Source organism: Aspergillus wentii (assembly GCF_001890725.1).
Source record: "Aspergillus wentii DTO 134E9 unplaced genomic scaffold ASPWEscaffold_10, whole genome shotgun sequence".
Taxonomy (NCBI): Eukaryota; Fungi; Ascomycota; class Eurotiomycetes; order Eurotiales; family Aspergillaceae; genus Aspergillus; species Aspergillus wentii.
In genome coordinates, this window is record NW_024467841.1 from 731479 (window position 1) to 742747 (window position 11269).

At 47.1% G+C, this 11269-nt stretch overlaps 6 protein-coding genes across 6 annotated transcripts; 5 read left to right on the top strand and 1 right to left on the bottom strand.

Moving 5' to 3' along the window:
* The first annotated feature begins 162 nt into the window (after window positions 1–162).
* ASPWEDRAFT_46700 (uncharacterized protein) lies at window positions 163–2613 on the top strand. Its single transcript, XM_040836824.1, has 4 exons — window positions 163–839; window positions 891–1374; window positions 1419–2002; window positions 2048–2613. The coding sequence occupies exons 1-4, from the start codon at window positions 662–664 to the stop codon at window positions 2572–2574; spliced, it is 1773 nt and encodes a 590-aa protein (XP_040683649.1). The 5' UTR covers window positions 163–661; the 3' UTR covers window positions 2575–2613.
* A 467-nt stretch (window positions 2614–3080) lies between these two features.
* On the top strand, window positions 3081–4336 carry ASPWEDRAFT_122228 (uncharacterized protein; the record flags this gene model as incomplete). The annotated part of the gene is made up of 4 exons (XM_040829142.1): window positions 3081–3253; window positions 3300–3592; window positions 3635–3963; window positions 4025–4336. 4 exons carry the CDS (start codon window positions 3081–3083, stop codon window positions 4334–4336), a joined length of 1107 nt encoding a protein of 368 aa, XP_040683650.1.
* Window positions 4337–4717: 381 nt separating this feature from the next.
* ASPWEDRAFT_121840 (CorA family magnesium transporter) lies at window positions 4718–5701 on the top strand (the record flags this gene model as incomplete). Its single annotated transcript, XM_040829114.1, has 1 exon — window positions 4718–5701. One exon carries the CDS (start codon window positions 4718–4720, stop codon window positions 5699–5701), a length of 984 nt encoding a protein of 327 aa, XP_040683651.1.
* On the bottom strand, window positions 5559–7440 carry ASPWEDRAFT_46704 (uncharacterized protein). The gene is made up of 3 exons (XM_040836825.1): window positions 6160–7440; window positions 5835–6113; window positions 5559–5788 (listed from the first exon to the last, which is right to left on the bottom strand). Exons 1-3 carry the CDS (start codon window positions 7220–7222, stop codon window positions 5727–5729), a joined length of 1404 nt encoding a protein of 467 aa, XP_040683652.1. The 5' UTR covers window positions 7223–7440; the 3' UTR covers window positions 5559–5726.
* A 1287-nt stretch (window positions 7441–8727) lies between these two features.
* On the top strand, window positions 8728–9634 carry ASPWEDRAFT_55475 (Fic family protein; the record flags this gene model as incomplete). Its single annotated transcript, XM_040838218.1, has 2 exons — window positions 8728–9005; window positions 9052–9634. 2 exons carry the CDS (start codon window positions 8728–8730, stop codon window positions 9632–9634), a joined length of 861 nt encoding a protein of 286 aa, XP_040683653.1.
* Window positions 9635–9982: 348 nt separating this feature from the next.
* On the top strand, window positions 9983–10918 carry ASPWEDRAFT_177708 (sulfotransferase family protein; the record flags this gene model as incomplete). The annotated part of the gene is made up of 2 exons (XM_040831701.1): window positions 9983–10635; window positions 10687–10918. 2 exons carry the CDS (start codon window positions 9983–9985, stop codon window positions 10916–10918), a joined length of 885 nt encoding a protein of 294 aa, XP_040683654.1.
* Between the last annotated feature and the right edge of the window lie 351 nt (window positions 10919–11269).

An 11269-nucleotide genomic window follows, 5' to 3' on the forward strand; every position in this document is an offset into this window, starting at 1 on the left:
TTTTTTTCCCTACCTTTCTTTTTCTCTCTCCTTTATTTTCTTTGTTTTCGTCTTCTTTTTGGCGTTCTTTTCTTTGTGCGGTTTTACTTTTATAAACTGGACTGAAACCGTAACGTAGCTGCATGAAGCCGACACAATGGAAGCCCAAGACAAAGAATAAAGTCAGAGTACAGCGCACATTTACTGCTCCCCATTCCTTATATTTATTTAATCCTTCTTTTCTAACATAAACCAGATTGATTATCCCTTTCGTAGCCAACGTGGCCACATGCGAGACGTGCTCTTTCGCCTTGATGTCCAACGACTGCCAGATAACCGCCCCCAATCTTTAAATTCGCATTAGTTCGCGCTTTAAACCAGAGCTAGACAATGGGGGCTCCTGCGATCCTCTCTCTAAGCCGCTTTGAAACGCGAGGCTCTCCCGGAAAGGCTGAATCCGTTGCTGATCGACCGGGATAGACAAGGCTCGACCATCAAGCCTCATGGGTTAAATGAAACTGGCCCACTGCTCAGCTCCATCGGTGGACTGTGCCACTTGATTCCCTGCAATCAACCCTGCTCGAGATAATGCACAGTGCTGCGCCGCATGGAATAACCCCCTACCAGATGGATATAAAGAGGTGTTCATTTCATGGTTGGACGCCATGGATTGCCAACAAGAATGTCGTCGCAACACCAGTATACCCTGGCTGATCGCGCATCGAGAGAAAAAGATGTTTATGATGAACGAACTCGATCGTCATCCGAGCTGAGCTCGCCTGTAGAGAGCCAGGCTTTCCACTCACAGTGGTCGATTGGATGGGTGACTCCGAGTGCTATCATCAGTTGCTTCCTCGTAGGTATGTTTACATCTTATACCTCATTCTATATCGACTTGCTGATCTGTATAGCTGTCGCCCTCGCCGCCGGCCATCTCGGCCTCTTCCACTGGCTGGACCAACGAAAAGTCAACGACACCATCAGACAGCCATACGTGACGGCCCTCTCTCTCGTCTTCGCAAATGGCTTCCGCACCTTTCTCACAGCAGCCCTGGGCATCGCCTTCATCCAGATGCTCTGGAAAGACCTCCGCGTGCGAGCAATGCGCGTCTCAGACCTTGACTCGTTCCTCTCCGTCCTTGCCAACCCGTTTTATCTCGGTCGGTTTAGTCTCATCTCGCAAGCGCCTTTTCCCTTCCTCTGTGCGCTGTTGTGTTGGTTAATTCCCGTCGCTATGATCTTCCCTCCGGGTGCTTTGACGGTTGAGCCGAAGATGCTGCATACCCTGTATAACCAGAGCGTGCCGACTTTTGATTCTAGTTTTACGGGGAATGGGACGTTTCATGGGATGATGGATAGTGCGATCTGGCAAGCTGATGATTTTGATGCATACAGGTTTGTATCCCTCTGTATATAAAGATAAATACTAACATTGACAGTGCACCCACAAACGAACTCAGCAGGATCGCACGACAATCCATCCTCGCAGGAAGATATCTGACATCACCATCTCCATGCGGCCAGAACTGCTCCTACACACTAGAAGTAAACGGACCCAGCTTCAAGTGCCATGACTATGCATCCCCCGATCTGCTCTCCTGGGTCAACAACACTTATCCACGGACTAAGGACTGGCCGTATCTGTATATCGCGTCAACCGATTCTGCGGCGAGAACGAATAGCTCCAAGTATGCTCTTGATATTCAGCTTCAATGGAGTCAGGACGGGGAGTATCACAATCTTACCTGTGTTGCGTATGATTCTGTCTATACGTTTAACATGACGTATCACAAAGGCCTGCAGGAGACAGCAACCCATGTTCGCCAGAATGGGCAATTGAATGCCTCGTCTTTGTATTTTGACAACTCGGTCCTTCCAAAGGATGGAGGGTCAGAAGGGGTTGTCAATGACACTTCGGTTGGAGCAAATGGGGGGAATATCATGGATATCAACAGGAGGAGCAATCTGGCTGCAATCCACGACTCGCTGGCACTGGCTCTCGCTGGATACATCGATATATTCAGTAAGTCTATCCCATCTATTTATACAGCAAATACTAACGACACAGTCATGCACAACCAACAATCAGCAAATACAATCATTGACCTGTCCAACCTCTACTCCGGCCCAATCCGCTCGCCAACATTCAACATCACACCATCCACCATGCAAGACTTACTCCACAACATCACCCTATCCACCCTAACCCTCAACCAAACCACCACTTCGGCACTCGTCACCGAAACAATCCTCGTCAACATCTACTCCTTCACAAATCCAGCCAGACTCATCACGCCCTACTTCATCGCTCTAGCCATCGCACTCGCCTTTGCCATCGGTGGCGGACACGCTCTAGTCAGCAACGGCATCTCAGCAAGTACCGGCGGACTACTGCAAACATTGTGTACGACTAGAGGGAGTGATAGGCTCAGTGATCTAGCTGCCAAGGGCTGTCTGGGTGGAAGGGAGAATGTTCCGGAGGATTTGAAGAATCTGAAAGTCATGTTTGGGGAGATAAGAAGTAGTTCTGGGATGCGGATTGCTGGGTTGGGGTCTGAGGATGAGGTTACTCCGCTTGTTAGGGGGTCAATCTAGTTGACTTGGAGTTTACAGTGGTGCTATATTATAATAAACTTCTGATACTTATTTACTGCTGCTTATTGTAGATATCTGGATACTATCGGTAACCACTCGCGCCTCATGGACCGACCCGACATCACTAGTAAAACCTTTATCTTTGTGATGTACCTTTTTATTGATTGATGAAGACATCACGATTGAGCATATACACCCAGCCATAGCTTATACCAATTTGCATATAATCATCTTCATCAAAGTCGTCAATAATCCAGTTCTTCTCGACCTGCACTCTCTCGTCTTCGGACTCGGCGCACTCGAATGAATCAGCTTAAGTCGTGTTGGGTATCTATGATACATCATTTGGACCTTAAAGAACCGCATTTCTGCTGTGTTTATATTTGACCCGTCTAAACACGTGATTGTGCAGCCTCGCGCACGTTTGACTCATCAGTAAGAATACAAACATTGACTGATATATCATGTCGAGGCTTCATTCCAGATTTCAAAGAGCCAGGAGGACAATGGATAAGTTCCTGTATACGTCTACCATAGACGCAGAGCCTATCCATCGCTATAGAAAAGGAGGCTATCACCCTGTCTTCTTGGGAGATGTCTTGAATGACGGCCGATATAAGATCCTGCATAAACTGGGATGGGGAGGATACTCGACAGTGTGGGCTGCACAAGATCGAATGTTGTATAACTGACTCCCTTTCTGGAATAAACTAACATGGGCTTAGAGAGGAAGCATACGTCGCTGTGAAGATATCTGTATCAGAAATAAAACATGACAGAGAACTTCAAGTCATGAAGCAATCGGCATCAACTCATCCCAGTCCAAATATCGTGCACATGCTTGATGATTTCACTGTACAAGGCCCGAATGGAACCCATCAATGCCTCGTCTTCGAGATTCTGGGGCCTAATATTCCTGATGCTGGTATAAGACTTTCTGGGAAGATGGCCAAAACTATTGCAAAGCAGGCTCTCGTTGGTCTTGATGCGCTGCATCAGCATAAGATTGGACATGGAGGTATGTGCTCATTCTTAATATATGGCATATCTGACTTTTAAGACTTTCATACTCGCAATCTTGCCTTTACCATGCCGTGCATGAATCATCTATCAGAGACTGAATTCATAAACATGCTTGGGCAACCAGAGATCGGAGAAGTCAAAAGGAATGACGGAAAAGCGTTCGATGCAGGTATTCCAAAGTATATCGTGATGCCTGCGGAACATGAGGCATATTCACGGTCTTCCATCAAGATTGTCGACTTTGGAGAGTCATTCCTGCATACTGCGCCTCAAACTTTGCATACTCCAATGTCAGTGCGGGCACCAGAGATTATCTTTCAAGATCTCTTGGATCATCGTGTTGACTTGTGGAGTATGGGCTGTCTGGTATGGATACTCAAGCTGAAAGCTGTTAGGTAGAAGCTGATCTATTGTATAGCTTTTTGAGCTCTTCACTGGCCAACCCCCCTTTGACAGTTTCATGGTGACGCCTCCGATACTTGTCGGACAAATGCTAGAAACGGCCAGTGATGCTCTGCCTGAGCGATGGCAGGATAAATGGAAGGCAATGGACGATGGAAGTGCAGAAGGAACTGGATTGCAGGAATGGCTGGAAGAGGTGTATTTCGATGGGAGGGATAAGGACTTGACAAAGGAGGATATCGTCCAGTTGGGAAGAATTGTTGCAAGACTGCTGTATTTTGAGCCGTCTAGCAGGGCATCAGCCAGGGATATTCTGGATGAGCCTTGGTTGGAATAGATCTGTTCTATAATTATCTGTCGTGATGTGATCTCCGATGTTGATCATGACGACACAACAACAACTCAACTTCACCACCGCCACAACATCATCATCAACACATCGACAATGCGCCCTTCTATCATCAGACACGCCAGATGCTTCATATCCGACCGTATCATTCATCCATCGCCATGGAAATGTCGAATGGCACCCTCATTCAAACCACTCCAACCACAACCACCTCAACCACTCCCCGCACTCCGCAATAACCTCACCATCCGCCCACTTCACCAACTCCACACAGCCTCCATCCCCGACCACAAAGATGCCGCAGAAGCCCGCGAACTCTTCGACCTCTCCCTGGGCTTCTCGCGCACCCGCATGAGCGGCAACGTCGAAATGCACTGCACCCTCTACTCCGCGCAGCACAGCACTCTCCCCGCCCGCACGCAAAAGACCAAACTCGACATCGCGCGCCAATACGGGCTCGACGCGCGCGATCTCCGCACCATCGATCTCCCATCCGAGGGCCTCCCGCAAATCCTCATCCGGGAATCGACGATGTTGATTAATTTCTTTAATTTACGGCTCCTCGTGCAGGCGGATCAGGTGCTGCTGTTCCACGTGAATGACACCGCGGGCCGCCGGGAGGATATCACCACGCACCGGGTTTTCGCGCACGACCTGGAGGGCAAGCTCCGGGGGGATCCGGGGCTGGGCGTTTCTGCTAACTTGCCGTATGAGCTGCGTGTGCTTGAGGCGGCGCTGGCGTCGGTTACTTCCACGCTGGAGGCGGAGTATGTCATGGCTAAGAAGGAGGTGGTCGATACGCTGGAGACGCTGGATAAGGAGGAGAGTCTTGTTCATTCGAAACTGCGCAGTCTGCTGGATCTTGCACGAACACTGGCGTATATCGAGCAGCGCGCGACGCAAGTGCGCAGTACGCTCCAGGACCTGCTCAACACCGACGAAGACATGGCGGAGATGTATCTCAGCGATAAGCGGGCTGGGAAGAGACACGCCATCCAGGACCATCAGGACGTCGAGTATCTGCTTGAAGCGTACTACAAAGCTAGTGATGGCGTTGTGCAGTCTGTGGGCAGTCTACTAGGGAATATCCGACGAACAGAAGAAACAACACAGTCTATCCTCGACGTCCGACGCAATCAAATCATGGTTCTCGAGGCGAAGATTGAGATTATCATGCTGGGGCTCGCAGCTGCGACGCTCGTGGCGGGTCTGTACGGTATGAATGTCGTCAATTACTCGGAGGAGAGTGAGATGGCATTTGGAGTGTTGACTTTGTGCTGTGTGGTTGGGACGTTGGGGATTACGCGGTATGGGATGAGGAGATTGAAGCATATTCAAAAGGTGCATTTGTAGAGTAGATTATATAGTGTTATATAGATTAAGTCGTAGCATGGAGATACATGTCCCGAATCAATTCCTGCTTTGGAGAATCGCCAATTACTACAAACGTCAGCTTCATCACTATCAAACAGGATATAATACTCACACTTTGCATATCCATCCTCAATCCCTTCAATCTCCAAAGCAGAAATCTGCATCTTGAAATCGTCCTTGTCAAACTTGGACATATTCCGACAGATCTTGAGATACAGCCAAACCCGCTCAGCAGGCAGATTCATAAATAGCTTCTGTCTATTCAGTTTGACAGTTTCTTTTTCAGTGTATGACAGAGAAGAATTATGGAGAGCGACGTCGGTTTTTATCCTCATCAGAACCATCTTGCTGGCTTGGTCGATGTCGTGCCAGAGTGATTTTATCGCGGCTTCTATACAGTCTTAGTATAGGCAGTAGGTGAAAGAAAGGGAACATACCGGGTCTGAAGAGTTGATATAGTTGAAGCATATGCCTCTTTTGGATAAGTTGACTCCCAACCTTGATAGCCACATACTGTGCCATATGGAGCTTCGATGACTTCTTCCCTCTTCTACTTCTTCCAGGACTGGGGGTATTCTTCTTAACCCTCTGCTCATATAGTCTCCCTTTATTTGAGGAATGGCGCCTTCCTCTATCTTCTCGTAAATACGTTGCAGATGCTTTCGTATATGTTGAATCGTGTATAATAGATGTCGTATGTTCATTTCGCAAAAGTTGATTTATGATAGAAACGTGTGTTGGCGATAGCTTGAAACAAGAAAAGAAGAAACGATGCTCCGAAAGAGGCTTCCAGTCGACATGTGCTGTGTATGAACTACGGCTGACCTGGATGGGGAGATCGTCAAGTATAGATCTCTTCTGGATAGATGCATCTCGCAGCAGATTACTCCGCAGGATAATCATCAGCCGTGGCGATATTGGGAAAAAGCTGTGATATTCCTGTCCCTCAGCAATATGTGCATTTCGAGTCATGACAAACTCATCATCCACTGATTCGGGCGTACAGAAAGCCATGAAACTCCCCTGGACTTGAATAATGAAGAAAGCTGCATCATCAGGATAGATATTATTCATGATCTTTCTTCCCCAGTCGGAATCTTCCAGATCCAGATCTAGTAATCCGCGAAGGTTATCGAACCAGATATCTTCAGGGTGTTGGAGGTGTTTTCTTTTCATGTATTCGGTCATTCGATGGTGGTCACTTATATTATATTTCTGGGTGGGATTATGGTTATATCGATGGTGGAATTCCGAGTGGCGGTATTTCTTTATAAAAAGGAACTTTCGCAGAGTATCTCGTTCCATCCGTGTTAATTCGAGGATTTGCTGCTGATTAAATGCATTGCGTGCCTTGGAGAGGATGTTGGTGGCCTGATATTCCAGGGTCGACAGCTTTTCGTTCAGGTCGTTCTTGTCATTGGGGACTTGATATAAATCAACCAGACTCTGGGTGGTCATAGTATTCTCGATATTCCAGTAAACGTTTATCTCTCTCTTCATCTTTTAGGATTGGTTGGTGGTGTAAATATTTCAAGTATAAACCCGGGTATAAAAGTATGAACATGAGTGATACTCTGGAGATAGTTACTGATCTACTCCAACAGAGGATATCCCTTGCTTTTATAACTCCAAAGCACCCTAATTCAGCCTCGTAACTCCGTATAGGTAGCCTTACCATTAAAATTGGATATATCCTGCGGCCCTAGACTCCATATGGCAGGTACTTGGGGCAACCCCAGTGTGATCGGCCTTACGGGCAATCTGATTTACCACACCGATGAGGCTCTAATATCAGATATCGATCCGTCAAGACTCCGTATGAGCAATATGCATAAGATCTGTTATTGGCGCAGGGGGGCGGGGTGGTTTTCACCTGGCGTAGACCGCGGGGGCTGTGCTGCCTGGCGTCAACGTGCTCGGTTTGTTGCTCGGAGTATTTTTCCTACTGGATGCAATTTACTATTTATAGGCAGGCATCACCTTTTTTTACAGAATATCTTTGCTAGAACAGTCGTAGAAGTAGCTAAATAATAGTTACGTGGATGAGATGAAAGCTGATGCTATACAATTGCCACTTCCAAGTGTGGCGGAATACGTACACTCCACAGGCAGCATGATATTCTGTGGCTGGTAATGCCACTATTGTTTTATGAGTATCGTAATTGAATAGAGTCATTTGGATGTGAATTAAGGCTGTGTATGGTTAGATATTAATATCAGGCTTCACAATGCATACAGCTACCTAGTAGCCACCAACATATCGTGAAGAGGTAATGATCTGCTGCCACAAAAGCATCATCTAAGCAAGTAATCGCATCAATCTGGCTATATTGTTAATACGGTGTTTCTGACATACACCCGGGTCAATTAACGATTCCAAATACTTACATGGGAATGTGTCGCCTGACTATAGGTATGTATGTGGGATAGTATATAAACTGTTGCACCTCTATGGAGGCCTTGTCTTTATTCCCAGGCATTCATAATCGAAGTAGGCAGATATGTTATTTGGTCTCTGTATGGAAATGGCTATTGTACAGCCATCATGTCATCTCAGATGGCAGTTCGGTGGAATATATGCTTCTTTTATCATATGACCTTGTCATTGCCATTATACGCTCTATTTATTCATTTTTAACGACCTGCTATGTTCATCATGGGTGGTAGATATGGGCGTTGTGCACACTGGCTACTAATCAGCACTCACAATGAATAGGTACCTATTTGTATCGCCTAATTTAGTATAATTATGCAGTATACATTAAGCCTTTTTATATCATTTTAGATACTGATATTTAAGAGTCGGGATATAGATATTCTAGCCAGACCTATGGATTCGATGATGTATTCAATGCCCATCGACGGCTGCCTAGAGCTTAGAGGTTCTCAACTCTTCACTTTCTTTATTCTCGGGATACAACCACCTTAACAGCAATATAATGGATAATATTATCATTAACATCCTCCAACACGATGGCTGGCCTCCTTCTGGATTGACCATAGAAATGGACTGTCAAAGAGGGGCTTACGTACCACCCACAGACAAAGATCCCAAAGCTCTCTTCGACAAGACAGCCCTCCTATGCAATACAGTCAAGCAGAGGATCAATGAGAAAGAGCAAGGTCTAACTATCGTTAGAGATGCTATTATACATCATCTATCTCACGCTGTCTACGGGAGTAATCATATCGAGAGAGTTGGCCTTGGATTATCAGAAACCGTCAGCATCTGTAACAGGGCCTTTCACGGAGAGATGGTTGATCTAGAGGATATTCCTGACGGGTATAGTGTCACTTTATACCTGATAACAGTACTAATCATCTTCTAGAGAATCCTATCAGATAATACAACGCCGTGAAGTCATACAACACGCTCTGGCTCTTCAACACATCACCACAGAGATGGTAGCAAATAGAAATCCACTATCCGAAGTCCTCATTCTCGAGACTCATCGCATACTCACCGAGAAGATAGACGCAGGCGGGACATCTTGGAAAAGCTACTCTGGTAGATATCGCCATATTCCTGTTTCCGCTGGCGCAACAAACTTCGTGGCGCCTCGATTCGTTCCACAAAAGATGAAAGAGTTGATTGAAGAGTTCAACGCTGATATTGAACAAGCAAAGATTTCTCTTGATCCATTTACGTTGGCAGCAAAATACTGCAACGATTTCGTCATGATTCATCCATTTATCGATGGAAATGGCCGTATGTGTCGTCTTATACTTAATGCGATTTTACTCAAATACGCAGGTGTGGTGGTTAGTATTGGCGAAGACGATCAAGAACGACAGGAATATCTGGATATTCAACGACGAGCAGGCGAGCAGATGGAAGGATCTGGCGAGCTTGCATTTCTGGTGCTGAGAAAGGCGATGGGGAGGTATAGAACGATGAAGAAAAAGCTATAGTCACCGGTTCAACTCGCTTAATAAATGCAGGGGATAATGTTTCAAGATAGAGGCCCACTCCATCTAGTTCCGCCGATGACTTCCTATCGCAGTCATCGACGAGGCTGTAGCCCTGTTAGTGTTTGACAGCTCGGAATAAGAGCCAATGACAGCCGAAACGCCGTTGATGGATTTAAAACAGGCTGGAAGGATTCGCTTCGTGCGACTTGGCCGCTGACTTTTATCGCCATCATTCGACAGTTGATACGCCCCTGTTCATCTCCACCTCACCACCAGATAGCCTTATAAATTCACCATCTCCCCAGATTATGGCGCAATATCACCCTCCCCCTCCCACCCAATCACACCATGGAGCTTCTCGAAAAATCCCTCTACGCCGTTCCCCCGGTCCCCCGGCGAACACGCACAAAAACGATGAAAGTGCTGGCGCTGGGCATCTCCCGCTCTGGCACTGAATCCCTGGCCCTGGCGCTGCGGATGCTGGGCTATGATCACGTCTTTCACGGGTTGGAACTTGTTGAGCAGAACACGTGGGAGCCTTGGGTGAGACTTGCGCGCAGGAAATGGGGCATCAAGGCAGACAGTGCATATCAGATGGGCTGGTCAGGCATCACCCGTGATGAATTTGATGTGCTGCTGGGTCACTGCGAGGCTGTCACGGATATGCCGTGTGCGGTCTTTGCGTCTGAGCTTATCAAGGCGTATCCCGAGGCAAAGGTGATTCTGAATCATCGGGCTGTGGATTCGTGGTATAAGAGTGCGGTGAATGTGTATAGCCCGCTGATGGGGGGGATGCTGTATCATGTTCTGCCTTGGTTTAATGCGGATGTATACTGGGAGCGACAGTTTGTGGATGATCTGGTGAAGCCTTTTTACCATGGCTCTGTCATTCGTCACGGAAAATCCGTGTACGAGGAGCATTGTGCCCGAGTCAGAGGGTCTGTTCCTGCTGATCGGCTGTTGGAGTGGACGGTTGAAGATGGATGGGAGCCGTTGTGCGAGTGAGTTCTCCTATACGGAGTACCTAGGTAAGTGTCATACTAAGAGTGCAGATTCCTGGAAAAAGACATTCCATCCGACGACTTCCCGAGAGGAAATACAGCCGATATAACACTCGGACGATTCGACAACGGCATGCCCAAGTCTGTTGTCGCAGCCCAGCGCAGTCTGGTCATCTCGACAGTCTCCATAGGACTGGTGGCAGCATGGGGAGTTTCCAAGACAGGATGGGGGATTCATGCATACAAGGCATGCATCGATATGGTGCAATCTGTCAGACAATAGCCTAGAAGTAATGATGGGCATGAAATATACCATTTGGAGTTACGGAGCATATCTGATTTGCTGCATGCAGTGGGGTTATACAATGCAGGTGAGACCAGGCTATCTGCCATGGATCAGATGGATCAGCCTCATAATCATCTATATTTTATTCGATGCATTCTCCCTCTGTATCTTGTTATCTACACACCCTCTTCCTTCCACATCTGCAACTAGTCGAGATCTGACTCGTTTCCCTGTATTCCAGCCCAACATGGACAGCCCTGTTTCCAACATCCAATCGGATTAGTACATGTTGAATCTCACTGCATTTCCCGGCTAGGAAGCGCGAATATCCCAGTTTTGATCTCACTA